This window comes from Artemia franciscana, chromosome 10, assembly GCF_032884065.1.
Source record: "Artemia franciscana chromosome 10, ASM3288406v1, whole genome shotgun sequence".
Lineage (NCBI taxonomy): Eukaryota > Metazoa > Arthropoda > Branchiopoda > Anostraca > Artemiidae > Artemia > Artemia franciscana.
The window spans coordinates 29,959,758-29,982,082 of NC_088872.1; the positions used below are offsets into that span (position 1 = coordinate 29,959,758).

General features: G+C 35.1%; 1 protein-coding gene across 3 annotated transcripts in view; it reads right to left on the reverse strand.

Annotated features, from left to right (window-relative positions):
- The window catches only part of LOC136032049 (uncharacterized), a 169,433-nt gene that overhangs the window by 25,507 nt on the left and 121,601 nt on the right, over nt 1–22,325 (reverse strand). For 2 of the 3 annotated variants that reach the window (XM_065712151.1, XM_065712153.1), the window contains 5 exons: nt 20,272–20,374; nt 17,716–17,869; nt 12,569–12,677; nt 2,738–2,933; nt 1,085–1,217 (listed from right to left, as the gene is read on the reverse strand). In XM_065712151.1, coding sequence (XP_065568223.1) covers nt 1,085–1,217; nt 2,738–2,933; nt 12,569–12,677; nt 17,716–17,869; nt 20,272–20,374 — 695 coding nt within the window. The remainder of the gene's footprint in view (nt 1–1,084; nt 1,218–2,737; nt 2,934–12,568; nt 12,678–17,715; nt 17,870–20,271; nt 20,375–22,325) is intronic. The other variant, XM_065712152.1, reaches the window with a different exon arrangement.

A 22,325-nucleotide genomic window follows, 5' to 3' on the forward strand; every position in this document is an offset into this window, starting at 1 on the left:
CCCTCCACTCTAAGTGTTTTCCAAGTTTTAGGTTTCCTCCTCCCAACTCCCCCCACCCAATATCACCAGATCCAGTCAAGATTGAAAATAAGAGCTCTGAGACATGATATCCTTCTAAATATCAAATTTCATTGAGATCGATCACCCGTTCGTAAGTTAAAAATACCTCATTTTTTCTAACTTTTCGGAATTAACCCCACCCCCCAACTACCCCAAAGAGAGCGGATCCGTTCCGGTTATGTCAATCATGTATCTATGACTTTTGCTTATTTTTCCCACCAAGTTTCATCCCGATCCCTCCACTCTAAACGTTTTCCAAGTTTTAGTTTCCCCCTCCCAACTCCCACCCCTCAATGTCACCAGATCTGGTCGGAATTTAAAATAAGAGCTCTGAGACACGATATCATTCTAAATATTAAACTTCATTGATATCCGATCACCCGTTCGTAAGTTAAAAATACCTCACTTTTTCTATTTTTTTCTGAACTAACGGGCCTTGGTTAATACCAAGTGCCATAAAAAGGAGGGGGACTGTAATTTCCCTTATCAAAGTTTTCGACCATGCTGATTTCAATGCTACAATTTTCATCTGATACCATTTTCGAGGCGTTTAGGCTTTTTTTTTGTGAAATCACCATAACTCTCGTTTGCAGATGCAAAGTGGGTCTGTGGTTTGTCCAATAGCCCATCTGTCCATCATCCAATAGCCCATCATATATTAATTTTGAACAATAGGTAAGAATAGGTAAGACAAAGAAAGTCGATTCTAATAACAACGATAATAATAAAAAATCCAAAGTAAAGGGCAATGAAAACATACAATGTACTTGATATTTTCTTGCCTATGAAATAATTGTTGAAAATTCTGCTTTTTATTATTACTTTTCTTTACTTCAGTTGGGAAATTTAACGCTGAACTGGGTGTTCTACAAGTAGTCTAAAACTCTATCAATATTTTTTACTATTAGTCTTTAGTTTCCTACTTTACTTGATCATGCCATCAAATTTTACATCAAAATATAAAAGGCCTGGTGATGCAAAAATAAAAACAAATGTGAAGTAAGTGAAAATAAGTTTATCCCACCTTCATACTCGCTAAATATGCCATCCCTTTGCTTATTTGCCAAGCAAAACAGAGAATGTCCCTTGGAGAAACAGGATAATCCAGCTCAATTGTATGTCTTACAGCTTCTGTTCGGCTTTTTCTTAAGTAATTCCTACGTCAAAGATGAAAGGTTAATAAAGTTGATTAGAATCCTAAATCAAATATGCCAGTTCTCACCTTTTCTGGAAATTGCAAGTTGAACCACGTCCGAGGTGGTCAAATTCACCAAGAAATAACAATCATTTTTATATATATTTTATTCATCACGTAAGTCATATTAACGTTTATGCATAACATTTCACATTTCTTTGGGATATGGAGGAGACCTTGATTCCTGTAGCATCATTGCATATAACTTTGGATCTAAGCTATTGCCAATAACATCAATATTACTTTTAGAGTTATTAGGTAGGTAGAGGTTTCATTTTGCATTATTAAATTTACAAAAAAAAGAAAAAAAAAACATATTTTAGTTTTTCTTTTATAAATCGTCGAAAAAGATAACAGCCTCTAATGATGTCCAGAATTCTTTCTATTATATAGCCTACATAGGCTCAGTTTTAGCAAAGTCAATAAGGCCATATGTCAATAGCTTCGTGGTAATTGTAAGTGATGAGTCACTCTAATAGTAATAAAAACTCTAAAGAAAGGAATTTTGAAACCAAAGGATGTATCAATAGATATTTATTTTTAATGCTGATTCCAAACATATAAGACTCATTAAGCTTAATATAACCAATCAAACGCTAAGAACATAAGAAAATTTATCTGATTTTCGAAGAAGGAGGGAAACAACACTAAAAAGTTAAGCGGTCTTAAGGAGAATCACTCCATCAGATTCAGTATGTCAGATGTTTATAACTATATTTAGAACTTCAGTATGCTTAGAATTTCTATCTACTAAAATGAATTTTGCATCTGTTTTCCCAGAAAAAAGATCACGGATGAGTGTTTGTTACAAGTCGTGATGGTCTCGAATTAGTGGTCTTAGAAGATGGAAGAGAGGCCATTCGAATGGAAATCGAAATATCTAGTGCCCTTTTTACAGGACCAAAAAAGATTTTGCCCCGTAAAAGTGGTACTTTCTGGCATTTTTTTGGAATCAAACAACGAGTTTCCTTCAAAAGAGGCTAAAATGGCCATCGATTGACAATTCTGAGATAGCCAATCAATTCTTTGGTCTTATAGCACAGAATCAGGTTGAGCCTTATAAAGCCAATGCAGGAAAACAATGAGATAAAAGACTGCGGACATCTGAAAAACGGGGCGAAAAAAAAAGTTCAAATAATATTTTCTCCCGATTGGCTTGGAATCGGAGTGGTAGTCCCACTTATCGATAGGATGATTTTTTTCACCGCTACTTAGTGCTTTAATTTGAAAAGTTCTTTTTCTAGGAACAAGACTGACATGCCATATGTATATAAGAAAATATGGTTTATTTTCAAGTTTAATTGAGTTGTTTTTGTTATGTAAAATAATACAGAGTTTAAGGAAACTAAATTTTTAGTAAATCAGCAAATTTTATTTATCGTATTAATTTATCTTCTGAATAAATTTGGATAGAGACCAGTTTCTTACCAAAGTTAACTTAAATTCCTAAAAAAATTCCTATAAGTTTGATTTAACGCGTACCTCAAGGATCCATGCTCTGCATATTCCAGGACAAGCATAAGCTCATTATTAGTCGAACAGGCACCAATAAGTCGAATTACGTGAAGATGGTCTACATCTTTCAGGAGCGAAAATTCTGACCAGAGATCCTGTATAGCCGTTTCTGCATCTCCACCTCTATTAACTTTTGCCATTTTCACAGCTACTATTTTTAGCCCTTTGTGAAAAGATAGAAATATGTCAAAGGAAACTTATTACAAATGATTTACAAGTAGAAAATATTTTTGTCAATAACAGATGAGAAAATTTCTAGAAAACAATATTAGCCTTGTTGGAAAAATCGTCAATATCTCATTGCGTTTTTGCCATTGCGATTACATATCCAATGAAAATCAATATATTTGTAAAGGAAGTCAAAAACTGCGACGTTTCAGTTTCCCTAACTAGGATCTTTTTAATAATGAGTAATTTGAGATAAAGAATATAAGGGAATTGTATTCTGAATTATATCTTTGTTTTCAAATATAAAAATTGTGTTTTCAATCCTTATATGGAAGGCCATGCAACGTTTCGTTATGTATTTCTTTTCTACTAAAGGCACTTCATATGGAAGGGGTGGTGGGATAAAATTTGGAGGGGATAATTCGATTGGATATCCAAAGTTCTAGTGCCCAGTTTAAGAGTCAAAAGTGATCGTAGGGCAGGTAGTCCTTTTTTCCGACGCTCTCTTCCCCTAAATACTTCGATAAAATTCCAAGATAGCCATTTTGTAACAACTAGTTCGAAAATCAAATAAAAAAGCTCTGGGGTTGACGAAATCCCCCAGAGCCCGGGGGCAGGTGTTGTAAGTTTTGCACCGGGATCATATAATGGTTTTACAGAAGGGTTTTTAAAATAGTGCGAAGATTAGATTAGCCGAACCCTCCTACCCCCCACCCAACCAAACAAAACTTATTAAAGATAATTTATTTCAAAGCTTAAGGAAGCTGACCCCTGGCCCTCCTTCCATGACCAATTCCTCGCCCCAAAAAACAACTTATGAAACTTATTCTATTCCAAAACTAATAGGAGCTTGTCCCTTGCCCTCAATGGTCCAACCCCCTCCCTTTTTGAAAAAATATTAATGATATAATATTCCAAAATCTATGGAAGCTGACCACTGGCCCTCCATAGCCCGATCCCACCAAAAAAACTTATCAATGACATTTAATTTCTAAACTTAAGGGAGGTGACTCTTGGCCTTCCATGGCCCGTATCCCATCTCCTCCCCCAAAAATTATTAACGATATTTTATCCCAAAACTTATGGAAATTGACCCCTGACACTTCAAGATCCGACCTTACCCCTCAAGAAAATATATTTGATCCCACAATTTATGGGAAACGACCCCTGGCTGTCCAGGGCCCGATAACCTCGCTTGCCCAAAAAATTGCTAACGATATTTTAATCTACAACTTATGGGAATTGACTCAAAGCCCTCCAAGGTCCGACCTCTCTTCCCTCCCCGAACAATTATTACCAATATTTTGTCCCAAAACTTATGGGAGCAGACCCCTCACCCTCCATGGCCCTATCCCTCCCCACATAATTGTTAACGATATTGTATTCCAAAACTCATAGGAGCTGAGCCCCTGGCCTTCCCAGGCCAGGCTACCCTCTGAATAAAAAAATATTATCGATATTTTTTTCCAAACTTACAAGAAGCGATCCCTGGCTCTTTATACCCCCCCCCAATATTAACAATATTTTATCCCATTACTCATGGGAGTTGACCCCTGACCCTCCATGGACCAATCCCCCCCCCAAAAAATAAACGATATTTTATTCTGAAGCTTAAGGAAGCTGACCCTTGGCCCTCCACGGGTCAATTCTGCCCAAAAACTATTAAAGGCATTTAATTCCAAAACTTATGGAAGCAGACCCTTGGCCCTCCATGGCCCGACGCTTGGCCCGACTTTGGAACATTGGTAGAATATAACAAAACTCATTTTTTATATTATTTGTATTTGTAGTACTTTCTATGCGGCTGCTGAATTATGCATATAGGGGAGAGGGATTTTTCACGAGGGGATTTATCCCGGGGAGTTTTCCGGAGGGATTCACATGGAGAATTGTTCACTGGGTGCAGATCTGACTCAGGGAGCTTTTGAGGAAAGAATTTTCTGGGGGGAGTTTTCTGGGGGGAATACCTCTAGAACCACGGGAGAGTTTAGAAGACTCGGTATTGCACAGGTGCAACAGCTTTTAAAGAAGGTCACTATAACTATAGGAGTCTTGAAGAGTCTTGGAAAGAACCAATAAAATATAACTGAATATACGATATTTAGAAATATTAATTGCTAAAAGCTCATCAGTTTAAGATTTTACTTCTCTGTATTTTTTCTTATATTCAGTGTTGTAAGAAATACAAAAGAAAATATTAGCAATACAATTCGTTTTCAGAAGAGTGACAGTGACGCAGTAGGCTTAAGACTTTTTACAGTTAAGGAAGGGAACAGTAGCCAAATTCTCTCACACAGCAGTCAAGTTAAATGCTAAACTAGTTTAGGCAATATACAAATACATTCAATATGGTTAAATCCAAGTGATCCTCTCCCTTCTAAGTCACAAATAAGATAATTTTAAAAATCACAGTTACGAATCTATGTTGCATTTATTGAATCTCTTTTTCTCGTTTCATTCAGTATATTATCCGTTTTTCAGTTTTTAACATGCAGGATTTTTTTTTATTATGGTTGCATTCGAAAAGACTAGGTGTAATAACCTTTGGTACAATGTAAGGGTATTAACCTTTTATACAATGTATAATATCACTGGAATGCTATCGTGTATTTTTAAATACTTAAATTTCAGAATATATAAAACAAAATTATTTTGGAATAAGGATTTAAACAATTATAGCAAACAACACATACAACAGGTACTCACATAAATGAATAAATAAATTGTAAAAATAGTAAAACTTAAATTGGATATTCATGTCAAGTTTAAAACGAACAAAAATCACTACAAACAAGGACTTGGGTACTGTCTTCCCTAACTGTAAAAGTCTAAAACCTACAACGTCATTGGCGCTTCACTGAAAACAAATTATATTAAAATAATTGTCTTTTGCAATTATTACAACATTGAAAATAAAAATAAAAACTGCAGTAGAATAAAATTCTACTGCAAATTAATATCATTGCATATTAAATATCCAGCTTAATTTTCTAAGTTCTTTCCAACCCTGTTCACGGTGATATGATTTTCACTACAAACAAGAGTTTGCTACTGCCTTATTCCCAAAATCTAGAAGTACAAAGCCTGCTTTGTCATTGGCGGTCACTGAAAACAAAATATATTACAAATATTTTCTATTCCAGTCATTATAGTATTGAGAGAGAGAGAGAGAAAGAGAGAGAAAGAGAGAGAGAGAGAGAGAGAGAGAAAGAGAGAGAAAGAGAGAGAGAGAGAGAGAGAGAGAGAGAGAGAGAGAGAGAGAGAGAATTTATTTAAAAAACACAATAAAAATACAAAAAAAGAAAAATTTGCACAAAAGCCTTATGGCCTGTGTGGCCATTCTCGAAACTACAAAACAAATTTATTATCAATAGACTCCCCTAAAAACCAAAAAAAAAAAACAAAAACAAAAACAAGCAAAAAAAGTCACCACTTGCAATCATGGTGTGACTTGTTTTTTGACAGAAACAAGCAAAATTAGTGCATAAATAGTGCAACAGCACTTTTATGCACTATTTCCTTACTTTATCTATGTATAAAGAAAGAAGAAAAAATTGAAAATGAAAATTAAAAACTACAGGGAAATCAAATCTTGAATTGATGAGCGCTCTCTATTCAAAATGATATCTTAATAATCCCTTCTATATCGCTTTTTGATATGCTTCTATATCCATCCTCTGGGTAAATGTTACCTTCATGAAATTAAGTAATAAGTAATTCTTTATTATCAATACAAATAGTTATAACCAAATTACAAATTCAGCCAACAAAAAAAAGAGGTTGATACTTCAGCTTTATTCATTAGTAACTGGAAAGCAACGCGATGTCAAAAACATCATCAGACAAAAAAGAAAGACAAGTCAAAACAAGCAGCAGTAGGTAAAAAAACAGAAAGAGCAGAAAACATACCAGCGCGAATAAAAATCAATCTAAAATAAAGGCATAAGCCTAAAATTCGTAAGTCCCAACATCCTGACAAGGAACAGTCTTATACACAATCTTTGTTTCATTGACGAATGATTATTTGGAATTATTTCACCGAGATTAAATTTACTTGCAACTATAGGGATCTGTTACCTGAGTGAAAATCTAGCCATCTTTGTTTTAAGCAGAGGAAGATGAAACTTCTTGGAGCTAACATGGACAGAAGAAACGGAAACCACAGCAATAGTCGTATCATGGAAATTGTTTGTTGGAGATTGAATATCATAATGTCATATTGCTATTTCTAATTCTTTAAGTTGTTTGAGATTAGTCATATCAAGAAATAAAAGCGGAATTTGGTTTCCGGTAAATTTTGAAGCTTTTTGGGGCAAGGAATACAAAAGCCTAGAATTCTTACTACCTTATTCCAGATTATCTGGTACGGGCTGAAAGTAAGCCATAAATGCGCTAATATAAATTAAACGACGATGTTTAAAATATAATTAAGTGAGCAATGATACAAGAATTTAAGAATGAGGAAAAGGAACATATATTTAGTCTGTTAAGGTAGTCCAAATCTTGGTTAAGTTTAGTGCGTCAGAATATTTGCAAAAAGACAACATCTCATCAATAATGATCCTAAGATATCTAGATGATCTAACCCATTCAATCTTGTTTTGATCAAAGATCTCTTCTATTCTGACTGTTTCCAATGTTTGAAATGTCATGATTTGACATTTCCATGATCAAATCATGATTTGACATTTGAAGTTCCAAAATGTCATGATTTGCGTTTTTGATGAGTTTGGAGCCAAACAGTTAAAAGCAAACATTGTATTGAGGAAATTCACTTTTACCATTATATTTTCAGCCAGGAAGGATGTAGTTGCGGCTCTTACTATCACAATAATAATATCTGCGAAAACTCTTGTGAGGATTCCAGTTTTTCAAACAGTTTGTCTTAAGGAACCTCAAGTAAGGAGTGACTCGCGCTAATTGTAATCAAGACTCTAAGTAAAGGAACTTTAATAATAATAAGCACATCAAAAAGAATTGGATTTTTATGGTGATTCCAAATAAAATTCAATAAGTTTAAGCTTACCCGCTTAAAGTTACAAGCCTGAGAAAATTTGCCTGAATTTTGACAAAGGGGAAAAACACCCTCAAAAGGGTGAGGATCATGGTGATGATGAAAGTATGCCACCAAATTCAGCCTTCAGAGATCGGTATTGTAGAGGCTCAAAGCTTCTATCTACAAAAACCCAAAATTTTGCACTTTTCCAAAAGATTGGGGAAACATACTCGTTTATTTATTGCTTTTATTTCCAGCGATGACCATATAGAACCAATGGTTCTAAAACCCAGAAGAAGGCTCATTACAAAATAAGTTGGAAGTTCTAGCAGCCTTCTCAAGTGGCCAAAAGATTATGTTACACCAAATGGTTTTTTCTGAGATTTTGTAATACAAAACATTGCCCTAAAGAGGGCAAAATTGCTATAAAATGAAAATTCTAGGGCAGCCAAAGTTTAAAAATTATCGAAAAGTGTACATTGAGCTTTGTCATTTCAGATGCAGAAATACCACAAGGTGGCACATTCGTACCTAAGGAATCAAGTAGTCCATGCTACAAAATAAACGATTAAGATATATATTTATTGTAAACCTTCATTTAACCAAGTTGATTTATTTGAGCCTAGATAAAATTATGTACAGTGCTGTTTAATTAAGCATCAGGGATTATCGAGGAGGGTTAGTGGATCTTTATGTAAGTGGCTAGGAGGGAGTGTGCTGAAGCCTTAGAAGTCATGCTTTTCTTCCGAATTTCCTTACAGTTCGTGAGTATTTAAAAAAATGGTCATTGAATTTTTCTAGATAAATGTAGAAGGAGGTTTGAAGGGGAGGGATAAAACTTAATCTCTAATCATCCTTGATTCTCAGAAATATTGTTAAAACGCCTATAATATGATTACTCCAAGGTGATAGTGCTCCTACTATTGAATACATTCTTTTTCTGTGTAACAATTGTATTGACAAGTTTTCCGGCACAAAAGCTGCAGAGGAGAAGAGGGGTCATCATGAGTGGCACAGGGAAATTTCCTGGGGGAGCAAGTGCTATCAATGATCTTATTTCCATTGATAGTTAAATGGAAATGTATCTTGTTCTCTTGTTTATTGACATTGTTAAATGTCTTCCTGTTTCTAAGGGACATTGCTCCTCTGGCCCCCATCTCAGGTTCTGATCCATGGGGATAACCCCTCTAAAGAAAAGATTTGTTCGAAAATTCGCCTTAAAAACCCTAGAAGTGATGACCATAAAATTAATTTTTGATAGTTCAGACTCCACTTCTAGCAAATATTTCGAAGAGTGCATTTTCTCAGGGATGATTATCATTCTCGAATCATTGCTATATGAATATTAAAACTTAAATAAAATAAAAGGGTTAAGAAGATTAGTCGACTCCTCCAAATTTAAGAGAGCCTTGAGAACATTCTGTAGCGGCAAACTATAAGCAAAGAGTAATCCTTGTCGATTGGAACCAAAATTAAACAATAGAAGTTTCGACTATAATTTATATAACAGCCAAAGCTATTATTCATGCTGATTCTATATCAATAAAATATATCAATTTTAAACTTGCTCACCATTGCTAATAGCAAATTAAAAATTTTTAAAATTTTAGAAGCAAGAAATCAACTCAGGATGAAACCACACTTTTCGTAGAGCCTACTGTTTGAAATACCCAAAACAATCCATAGGCAATTTCTTTGGGAAATATCAGGCAAATCTTCCTCCGTTTTTCGGAGCACCCATGCTTCTGAACCATACTTCACCACTGTCATCACTGTGGTCTCCAATATTCTAATCCTGGTTCGCAGACTTGTCTTCCTATTCTTCCAAGCTTTTTTTAGCTGGGAAAAACACCCTGGGTATTGGCTATTATACTTTTAACATCTTCACATCACCCACTGTCCTTACTAACAGTACTAACTAGGTAAGTGTGGCAGTCCACTTGATCAAACTTTTCGTTGACCAGCGTCAAATTCTTATCTTTACTTATTCCTAGCCTCAGTGACTTAGTCTTCTTAAAATTAATTCTTAAACCTATTCTAGCACCCTGAACTCGGAAAGCCTCTAGAAGTTCATTCATTTTGCACACACTTTCAACTAGAATGCTTAAATCATCAGCATAAACTAAGTCCAGGAAGGTTTTACTTGTCCACTTGATTCTATGTTCTTCCTTCGCCTTTGCTGTGCTCCTTAAGAGAATGTCCATCAAAATGTTCCATATAAATGGGGATAGAACACAACCCTGCTTAACTCCTAATTCCATACGAAACAAGATACTGACCTTGTGTCCTACCTTTACCGCAGCAGTATTATTTTCATACATAGTACTAATCACTTTAACGTATTTGTCTGGTATAGCATACCATACAAGGATATCTTTGCTATGGCTTTTCTATCAGCAGTATCAATGCTTGCTCATAACCTATAATACGAGGACTAAAGGTGTTTGGTGACTCAGGCATTTTCAGTTACTAACCTAACGGTTAAATTTGGTCAAAACATCCTTTATCCTTCTTAAAATCCTACTGTTCTTCTCTTAAAAAATTTTCTACATCATCTCTAAGTCTAAAAAGTATCATCATACTAAATAATTTGCTAATTGTAGAAACTACGCTAATGCTTCTATAATTACCACACTTACTCTTATCGCCTTTCTTATATACCTAGTGTTAGTATTCTATCTACAGAAGACACACCTTATTTGGGCACTACAGCAAGCCTATACCACAAATTGCACTCCATATTTGGGCAATATAGGTTGTCTATACTACAGGTAGGATACCTGAGGCTTGTCCTAGTTAAATGTCAGCTTACAGAAGTTGAAAAACAAGAACGCCTCAAGAGCGCCTTAGGGAATGGCCTTGATAGAGTTCATTTATAATCAAGAGTGCCTTAGGGAACAGCCTTGACAGTGTTCATTGATCCTCAAGAGTGCCTTACGGGTAGTTGCTATAGCGGCCATAGAAGTATAATCTAACAATCTACTAGCTTTCTTGGTACTATTGCGTGACCGATTAGCTTTGAATGTTGATGAGACGATTGTATACGTATGAATATGAATATGAACCTTTTGCTTGAAACAAAATTGCACTGAACAAGAATAAACTTAAATCACAATTAGTAATATAAATATTTATAATAGTCGCAGGAGGGACACAGGGGTGGGATGAGAAAATGTACAGAAGATGAAAGAATATACTAGAAAAAGAGGAGCAGATAGAATACATTTATTCCATAACTTAAATGGCAGAGGAGGGGAAATTTTTGAATGAATCTCTAAGTCATATGTTTCATATTATGATTTCATAGGGGGGGAATCCCCTCTTGAGCTGGATAAGAAAAATCTAAACAAACACATTTGATATGCAATTACTTCATCTTAATAACGAGTTTTAAAAAGAGAATTAAATTTGAAATATATCATAAGATAGGAATTTTTAAATAATTGTTCTAGTTTGGTTTGCCCTGAGGCTAGCCTGGTTGGTCCTTAGTTTAAGTGGTGAATTCTCAATAAGATTTCTAGTTTGGAGTGGCCCGTGAGGATTATAGCATCTGGGTGTCAACAACATAAAAAGAATTCATTACCCATCAATTAAAAGCGTTAAATTCTCGTCAAGGTTGTTGTCACATGCATTTAAAAGGTAGAGTCCACGGTCACTGGGGTATTCAAGTCCATACTGGAAGTTCATTAAACAACTTCAGACGGTTGGAGGGGGTAGAAGAGTTCATTTCCTATTGCCAAATGTATTAAAACGGTGGAGAACACTGCTCTTATTTATACAGAATTGTTGTCATAGTTGCAAACCTGGTGTACAGTACACCAATCGTCCTTAATACTGTTTATCCGCAAAAACTAATAACTGTTGAGTTTTATAGAACTGCGCACCGTCTATTAGGGTGTTGGCCAATACAGACGTGGATGAAATATAGGATTAAGCGTGCAGGATGGATGCTGAGGGGGAGAAAGCTCCCCTCTTATGATAGAGACAATAGTTTATTGTTGAAAATTATGCTTTGTTTCCAAAAGCAAACACATTAAATGAGCTATGAATTAAGGGCTGCGGTTTGAAGGGGTAGTATACCTTATCGTACTTAAGATATCTTGAGCACTAAAAACCATGTTTCTACAAATGAAATTACAAAGCAATATTTAAACTTGAAATGATCAGGAACTATTTCCCATATGTCATACCCCTTCCTTAACCCTCAACTCTGTACGACTATGTTTAATTATTACCCCCAATGCTCTAAGGACGATTTCTCTAGCAAGGGTACTTGGAATAGGATAAAAGGAAGCTTTTGTAAGGCCTCAGAAATGGAAAATCTAATTGCGGTGCATTTGTTTTAAACAACAAAAGTGTATGTGCAAATGTTTCAAAATGCAATCAGTAAATAAAATATTTACAAGTACAATTAGTAAAATTGTAGCGTTCATAAATTCTATCAGTAAAGTACTATAATAAGTTGTATATATAAGTTGTATATATTGTACTGCAAGGAGTGGGGTTTAAGGGGGAGCAGCCTCCCTCAAATACGGAATTTTTTTATTTCAGGTCTTAGATCGCTTTTTATTTTCCATTGAAAAAAATTGTCGTTTCAGTTTAATGAACAAGAAAGAAAGAGGATAAAAAGTAACCTTTATCGGTCAGCAATCTAGCTTGCATTACTTTTCCAAATTCACCTTCCCCTAGTACTTTCTCCAGCATAAGATGTTCACGGTTGACCGCCCATTTCTGCTCAATTACCTGCAAAAGTATAAGAGCCTCATAATACAGTCGCAGTGACAGCTACAGCATAGTAAAGAATTAACAAAAGTCCATGGTAACGAAAAATAAAAATAGTCTTTGAAGAAACTGTCTTGTGAAAAAGACATTTCAGTGAATACTGATTTGGAAATTGTAGCTATTATTCAGATTCAAAATCATGATATTTTATAGTAAGAAAGAACATATTTAGGAGAATGCTGAAAAGAAGCCTGAACTCTTCAAAATGGCACGAGACGAAAACTTTGCTTTAAAAAATTTAATTTTGGTCCTTTTTTTAGTTTTACAAACACACACAGGGAAGCTTGTAAAAAGGTCCTTTTCCGGCAAATACATAGGCAAAGAAACTATGATGTGCGTATAACTGAACCACCGTGTAACTAAACCACAAGCAACTGAGCCACCAGCCAACTGAATCCCATTTAACTACACCCTCATGCAACTAAACCCTCAAGCACCTCAACCCCATTTAAGTGAACTCCCGCGTAACTGAACCACCATGGAATTGAACCACTGTGCAACTGAGCCCCCATGCAACTGAACCCTCGTGTAGCTAAACCATCGCACAACTGAACCACTGAACTCAGTTTTTCAGTATTTTAAAATTTTGTTGCAATATAATTGGGTAAAACACAAGTTAGAATTCTTACGTATTCAACCTTGTTGGATGTGTTTCTTTCTTAAAATCAAGATATAAACACTTGTCAAGATCATTCATAAAAAAGCTTTTTTTATTTTTGCAAAAAATAGAAGATTTGATGTCACAAACCATTAAAGCTGATTTTTTTCTCTTTTTTTCAGATGAATCAGACCTTTCTGGACGTTAGGTAATAAATATATGTGTTTAAACTTTGTGAAACTAGATAACACATTTTGATCTATGTCTTTGAGGAGATTGCAGCTAAAAAGGATATGAGAGGAGGACTGGTTGTACTCCAGCTTTTTTTTCAACATTCCTTCAACATGCCCAGAAAGTTGAAACTTCATACCCTCAAGTTTATACCCTCAGCTGTTCTCGACGAATTGCAGATACATCGTCTTGTAAAATCAGATGTACGGAGTACCTCTTGATTTAGTTGAAGATGCTCGTAAATATTTTCCAAACGGTGTGACAGCTAATACCATCAGCCACTGTTGATATTGCTGGTATTTCCTTTCCGCAATCAATAACGGAAAAAATGTCTTTGATTGTGTTTGGCATTCTTCATGACATTTCCCTAAGGTTTGGCCTTAATGCTCCGTCCTTGTTTTTTAATTATAGGATCAAACATGCCCTCTTGTCCTGATAAAAAAAAAATACCTTGTATGCATAACAATAAGCAACTTGCATAACTTACAGCCCTTGCACCAGGGGCAAGGGGTTGCGAACCCTGGAGCCAAAGTTATTTAACCTTTGATGTGTTTTAAATAATGTGCTCATCTCAAGATTATTGATCAGATGTATTTAGGGAAAAAAGATGATGTGGGTGGAAGCACTAAAATCACTTTTAACTCTTAAAAAGCGCACAGTAACTTTTGCTTTCCAATCGAATGAGCACCCTCCCCCAAGTTCATACGAAAATATTTCCCCTAAAAATCTTATGTATTAACATTGAAAAACTAGCTCAACTTACAGTCCTTGCTCCAGGAGCTGCTGATGGGGCGGTTAACCCCAGAGGCATGGATATTTGACCTTTAGACTATTTTATAAGAGTTTTTTTTATTTCAATCGGATGCATTTGGGGTGAAATAGCGTTTAAGAGGGAGAGGCTGATTGTCCTCTGATTACCATTGATTTTTCAAAATTGAAGTTGAAATTTATATTTCCAATCGAATAAGCCTCCTCCAAAGTTTGTACGACCATCCCTTCTATAAAATCTTTAAATATTGACAATGGATAACTTGCAATAAACTACAGCCCTTACCCCGGGACAGTGGTTTATTTTTTTTTGTAAATCACGTTTATTAATCACGTTTTATTGTTCGATTGAAAGTTGAAAGTTTCAGTACCCTTTTCAAAAGGGATTGGAGGGCAACCAGCCCCCAGGAAAAACACCTGTGGAAAATTCCTCCGGGAAATACCACATCGCATAAAATAACTTCTTCCCTGTAAAATAACTCCCCGTGAAGAATTTTTTCCGAAAAATATTCCTTGTGGTTAGTTGCTGTCCAATCACTTTCGACTTATAAAAAAGACTAGAAATCATTGGTGAATATAACTAATTCTACCTCCATCATCCTCACGTCTCTTCACTAAAGCTAATTCGAGAAGGTATTTATCCGAAGGGTCAATGAGAATTGGGATGTTTTGGCATTAAAATACACCCTTTCAGATATTTCCCTCTCTCCGTAGCTACAAACAATCAAAGAAGCCCGTTGCAGAAGTTTAAGCACCTTTTTTAAAGTTTTGTAATTTTTCCATTGCTTACAGATAGTATTTGTTATTGGGAAACATACGGACATTTTTCGCGTGGGACTTTTCTGAAGGGGGGGGGGGAGGCGGCTCCCATGAAAAAAAAAATTTTGCATGGAGGGGGGCAAGACTTACACAAAAATTCCTCTTTTCGACTTTCCTTAGTAATTCTCAGCAAAATTAAAAATAGCAGAACCCAAATAAAATATTTCAATTTGGAAAACCATATTTTCCGCAAGGGGGTATTTTCCAAGGCAGGGTTTTCGACGAGAGAGGGCTTGGGGATAAACGCTTAGATCTGTACACAGTGACAGGACGAAGGGAACCCCTATTAACAGACGTAAAAATGGGAAATAAATATGACTTTAAAAGTTTGTGACAATAAAACAGAGCTTTTTTATTAATCATCTTGACAGTCATTTATATTATAACTTTAAAAAGCAAACAATTCCAACAAGGTTGGAACATGCAAAGATTATAACTTGTGTTTTACCCAATGTAAGTATGGTGGTTGAGTTCCACGAGAGATCAGTTATATGAGGGTTCAGTTGCACGGTGGTTCAGATGCAGGGGGGTTCAGTTGCCTGGGAGTTTAGTTAAATTGTGATCAATTGCACGGGGGCTGAGTTGTATGAGGGCTCAGTTAAATGGGGTTCAGCTGCAAGAGGGCTAAGTTACATGAAGGTTCAGTTACACGGGGATTCAGTTGCACGGGGTTTCAGCTGCACGGTGGTTCATTTGTATGGTGGTTCAGTTACACGGTGGTTCAGTTTCACGATGGTTCAGTTGCACAGTGGTGCAGTTGGAGTGGTTCAGTTGCTTGGGGTTCAGTTACACGGTGGTTCAGTTGCAATGGAGCCAGAAACCATAGCAGTCAAGACGCGTTTTTGCTAAAAATAAAATATTAAATATAGGTTTTACTCCACAACCCTCTTAAGCTTTACCTTTTAAAAAAATCTGCAATTTTGTCACTTAAAAAATCTATTGATTTGAAAAACAAAATCCTTACTAGTTGGAAAAAAAAGCCCTGATAGTTCATTAGATCTCAGCAAATGCCTACTCATTTCAACGGCCACAAGGAAATTGATAATAGTACATTTATCATTAGGCAAATCAGAAAATAGTAAGTAAATAAACAAACAAATTTTGATAATATATTACTATGTATTACAGTTTATTTGAACCGTTTTTCCAAAAAATATGCTACATAAACTGCGAAGCAGGATTTTTCATCAAAAAAAACTTTACTGAAAAAAATTTAGTTTTGGTCCTTTTTTTAGTTTTAAAATCATACACTGTAAAGCTTGTAAAAAGATCCTTTTCCGACATAGGCAAAAAAAACCATAGCAGTCAAGACGAGTTTATGCTAAAAATAAGGCCTAAATATAGGTTTTATTCCGCATCTTTCTTAAACTTTCCCTTAAAAAAACTGCAATTTTGTCATTCAAGATATCTATTAATTTGAAAAAAAGAATCTTGACAAGTTTGTAAAAAAATACTGATAGATCTTTTGATGATTTGATTAGTATTTTGATGAGTTTTTTCCAGTCATCTTGATTATTAAAGGGATTTTTATTTTATTTTTGGTTGATGTTTTGAAAAATTAAAGCCCACTGTTCAAAATACACATAATTTTAAGCAAAACCCAAGTGATATTAGTCTATACAACTTTTACAGCCTGAGAGTAGGAAGGGGGCAGTAGAGAGAATTCTGGTTATACAAGTTTTTGTCTGTTTTAATTTTTGACTTTAGCATTCAATTTACCTAATTTTGGGATTTATTTGTTTACCTGTATCAGTATCCATTATCTTTATGTTTGCTATGATTATTTATTCTAATTCCTGTTCATTTTGAGTTTCATTTATTCTTTGATACGTTGATCATTTCTGGTTTTTTTAAGTTTGGAGTGCTATATGACTTCATTTCTGCTCGTCTTAAGGTTAAAATAACGCTTTATTTTGCCTTGAAGTCCCCTTTTTCGGAAAGTTTTTCTTACTAGTTTCACATCCCTCTCAACATTCTTTTAAGTTTCAAATGGATACCCTTAGGCTTTTTCGGACACACTCAAGATCAAACCTTCCCCCTTTCCCAATAATAAACCCTATATGTAAAAAAGGGGCTAATTAAAAAAAATACATCCATTATCCCGGGGGGTGTGAGGGGCCATGTCATTCCCGGAGGCACAGTTTTATGTATTGGATAAACAACGCTTCTTGACGTCATCGCATCAGTCCTGCAGTGTGTTGCTACAACTGAGTTCAAATTCTGGGTAACGTATTACCAAGTTGACATGAAGCACACTGTGCGACCAGAGGACTCCCGAGGCATATTTATTCGGCCTTTTGAACAAAATACCCATTTCAAAATTTTGAACTAATGTCTTAATGGAAAGGGCAGCTAGAAAGGGTGTTGCCATTCAATTACTTCAAGCTCTTGAAAAAGCCACTATAACTTCCACTTTCCAATCGACCTTCTATACGAAGTTGCCTTGTGAAAAAAAAAATGAATTATGCACTGAAGTTATCTAGAGCTTTACTTAGGCAGTGCTATTGCGCTGTTTATGATTTAAGGTAACAATTTAGGAACAAAGATCAGTCTTGAAATTTAAATAAAATTAGAAATATTTACAACATCTGAACCTAATCCCTGTGGTATTAAAGCTGTAGTTGTCTGATCCCCCGAAAGACCACGCTCTCTTTCTTCTATATAATCAGACGGGACTGCTGAGAGGGAAATAGTACTCCCAAGATGACGAGACTTCGTGTTCATTACCGCTCCATGCCTAAAAGATTAAACTAACGTGAGCCATGTTTGCGATCCGAAAATTTTGTGAAAATATAAACTTGCAACACTCGAAGAAACAATGTCAAAAACAAAGTGCAGAATTTAAGTCCCAGGTCTGAAATAAAACTACATAATAAAATTTAGCTTATTAAATTACGGACCATAAATGGCATAACATTTACACTACCACCGTTACCGCTAGAGACTAGTCACAATATCCAACCATGTACGGTTGTCTCATTATAAAAAAAAAAGTCCTTAAATCAAATCCTCAGATAGAACACACCCGTCTCAAGACTTTAGATGAAGAGTCACAAAAAATGACGTCAGAAGTCACCGCTCCAGGGACTGGGCTGGCGACTCTCGAATCCAAAGAAACTGCTGGATTTGATAGACTGAATGGTCCCAGACGTGCTAATTATGTCTGTGTGGGTAAGTTCACTTAAAATTTGAGTAGGTAATTACATAGTAGAGCGAACTATCACTTTGTAAAAAAAATCTGCAAAGGGTAGACAGCCGTTTACCAGACAAATTTTTTTTAATGTCCTAGTAGAAAGTGCTTGCTGTGGGCGAGTAAAACTTTCTGAGAGTTTCAGGAGTTGAGTTTCAATCAAATTGAATTTCATGGGTCGAATTGACTCTTAAAAGCTTCATTTGCAGCAATAAACTGATATCTTTGAACTATTGAAAAACAGGATCGAGACAACAATGGTTTACCTTTTGCTGCTACTTGATTATCTAATAATTTTTTATAGTTTTTCTAGAATCTAATGTCTACATATAATGAGTAACTTAAAGCTTAGTAGGCAATTAAACAGCAGTCTAGAATAGATTATTGCTTTCTGGACCAACTGCCTTTTTTATTTCAAAATAAACATAATAGAAATACACAAATATAGAATTTTGCTACGCAAGTTAATTCGTAAGTTACGTATATTTATTACTAATAAAAACGTTCTAATTGCCTTTTTAAGTAACCAAAGTTGGAGTGCAACTAGGCCTCCTCCCCCACCTCTTTTTTGATCAAAATCGTCCAATCAAAACTGTGAGAAAGCCATTTAGCCAAAAAAGAAATTAAATTTCGCCTTAATTATTCATGTGCGGTGAGCCAAAATCAAAACATGCATTAATTAAAAAACGTTCAGAAATTAAGTAAAAAAATAAGTTTTTTAACTGCTAGTAAGGAGTGACATTAAAACTTAAAACGAACAAAAGTTATTCCGTGTATGACAGAGGTTGTCGCCTCCTCAACGCCCCACTCTTTGCGCTAAAGTTTTTATTGTTTTAAAAAGTAGAGTTGTGAGAAAGAGTCAAACTTTAGCGTAAAGAGCGAGGGGTTGAGGAGGGGACAACCCCTTTCTTATACGGAATAGTTTCTGTTCGTTTTAAGTTTTTATGTCACTCCTTACTTGCAGTTAAAAAACTTGTTTTTTATTTATTTACTGTTTAAAACTAACTAAAGTTCAAAGAAGCGGAGCTCTACTGTCTTTCGAGGTGTTTAATTATTTGTTTAAACTGCATAATGCCTTTACCATATGACCTTATTTTATTTCCATTAAACGACTAGATATGACTGAGCTAGAAATTGTGCTAGTAGAGTTGTACTTAAGCAGTTCTTGAAGCATTACTTAAGTACAAGTTCTGTACTTAAAACTCAAGTACTACTTAAATAGAATTGTGGTCTGGTACTTAATACTTGATGCTTAAGTACAAAATTGGAAGTACTTAATACTTGATACTTAAGTACAAATTTGAAGTACTTGTCACAACAATGGTAAATGCCAAGTTTACTTTCCGAGAAACAGGGTCCTTAGCAATGATGCTAATTCACAAAAATGTAGAAGGGAACACGTTATATAGTTAAAAACCAATGGATGGGGGGTAGGCAATTTAGTTGTTTTTTCAATATTTGTAATGAAAATACCAAAAATATGCATTTTGAATGGAAAATCCAATAAAAGTTATTTTTTTTTAATATAGGAAGGGACAAGATCCCCGCCCCAAAATTATCCCCTAATGCGTCTTTGCCTCTCACTGGAACTATCTGTCTTGGCTTCACTCCAATTAGCCATGGCACTTAAGTCTTTCGTCACTTTTACCAAGTTTATTTTAATTCAAAAATCTTTTTAAATCCAAGAACCTTTTGAACTTTACTTACAACCAGGCATCGGAAAGCTTTTGGGGCCAAGGATTAAATGTAGTTTTTTTCGGAAGACATGTAAAATTCCCTTCAATTATCAAAGGACAGATATTAAATTACTCCTATTTTCTAAGGAGATTCCTTTTAAATTAAATATATTAAATTTTTTCATAAAAGGGATATTAAACTTAACAAACACCGTATTATGTGAATAATTTAACTTCATAAAACAGACACAATTAATTAAGAAAATGAAATACCTTGCTAGTATTGTAGCAACAGTTCCAAAAATAGTCCCTATGAAGCCAAAACCAGCCAAAAAGATAAAAGTGTAGCAGCCAAGACCACATTTATCGTCTAAAACTAAAATATTTGATTAAGTTTAATTCAATGAGTATGTCATGTTTAACAAAACAGATCAAAGAGCTTCGCACTTGATGAGCTAATTTTACTTATTAATAGAACAAAATGTGACAAGGTGACTGAATTTCTTTCTAAAGAAGAAACTTTTTTAATCAAGCGCTTTATTTGGCGGTTCTATTTGCTTCTGAAATAATTAGTGGTTGTCATAGAAGTATTTCCACTTAGCACAATCGAATACTTTATTGCAAAAGCTAGTAAATTCTCTATTTACTTTTGAATGACCATTTGCCAAGATTCTTATTTTGAGTGTGAGTCAAGTAAACCTAAACGGACTCATTTGAGAGATCCCTCAGTTAAGAGACTAATGGGCTGAGGTTTTGCTACAAAGCTAGGTGATCAAACGTTTGTCCTGTCCAATCAATTCTGAGATAATGGTTTTTTCCACAGTGGCAGCGCTACCTGCCAAATGCAGAAATGTTGTAATAAAACTTTTTTGGAATGAAAAAATATTCTTGAATAAAATTTTGCTAAAGCTGTTAAGTTGGTTCCAGGCTGAAAAAATGAGAAAGTTTACAAAAAATGATTTTTAAAGACCAAACTGGATAAGAAAGATCATACGAGAAAAAGTAGGAAAACGAGGTTATTTAACACCAGTGGACAAATGAAGACAAATACAAATATTTTGGTTAAGATCCCCGCTCAGCCATCATTGGAGAAAGAAGATTAAAAAGTATGATAATAAAAGGAAGATGACAAGGCAAGGTAAAAGACTAACCTACAAACAAGCATAGAAATAAAGTTATGTAAAGGGAAAAAAGGTGACATCAAACTTTCTTTAGAAAATTTATTTAGTATAAGGATCGTTTTTTTAGCCAATCCAGACTTTCCAGCATTCTGGCGAGGATTTACAAATTGGCCCACTAGGCCTGGGCTTAGGGACGCACAATTCCAGGGAGCGCAATAAATTATCACTGAGTGTTTTTTTTTTTTTTTCGTACAAAAGATGGACTGATGTGATTTATAGTCAAAGTGCCAGGTACACTCGGCCGCCGCTCTGACTATTCCTAGGAAAGTGATTTTAAAGCCAAATACGAATTCCGTAGCAACTTATAAACTGCTAGATGTCTCCCAAGAATGGTAGCTGAGAGTTCAGTGTCACCTCTCTCTTTCATTACTTTTGGCTCATCACTTGTGTTCTGTTCAGTGGTTCTATTATCCCCGAATTTTTACTATTTTCCCAAAAATTTCGCAAAGACGGAACGGCAAAAACGCTTGGGCCTAAAAGCGCAAAACCTGAACTCTGGCTCTGTGGAGAATTTTCACTAGCCTCAGACATATGAGGAATTGAACACATGTCAATTCAGGATTAATCAGAGCAATGTAAACAGAAATAAGGCAAATTTCCCCAGTATCCTTATTAAGGGTGTCTTTTTGCTGGATAGATTTTTTATTTAAGTTCCTTCTTGAAAACATATATGAAACCTTTAATGCTGACAATAATCGAGGTATCAAACAGTTCGTGGTAACGAACTGTAGTAAGGAGCGACCCGGCTCAATAGTAAACGAAACTCTAAAAAACGGAATTTCGATACTAAAAGATATATCAAAAGAATCGGATTTTAATGCTGATTTTAAATATATAAGTTTCATCAAATTTAGTCTTAGTCATCAAAAGTTACGAGCCTGAGAAAATTTGCCTTATTTTGGAAAATAGGGGGTAACACCCCATAAAAGTCATAGGATCTTAACGAAAATTACACCATCGCATTCAGCGTATCAGAGAACCCTATAGAAAAAATTCCAAGGTCTAATCTACAAAAATGTGGAATTTCGTATTTTTTGCCAGAAGACAAATCACGGGTGCATGTTTATTTGTTTTTTTTTTTTTTTTTTTTCCCAGGGGTCATCGTATCGACCAAGTGGTCCTAGAGTGTTGCAAGAGGGCTCATCC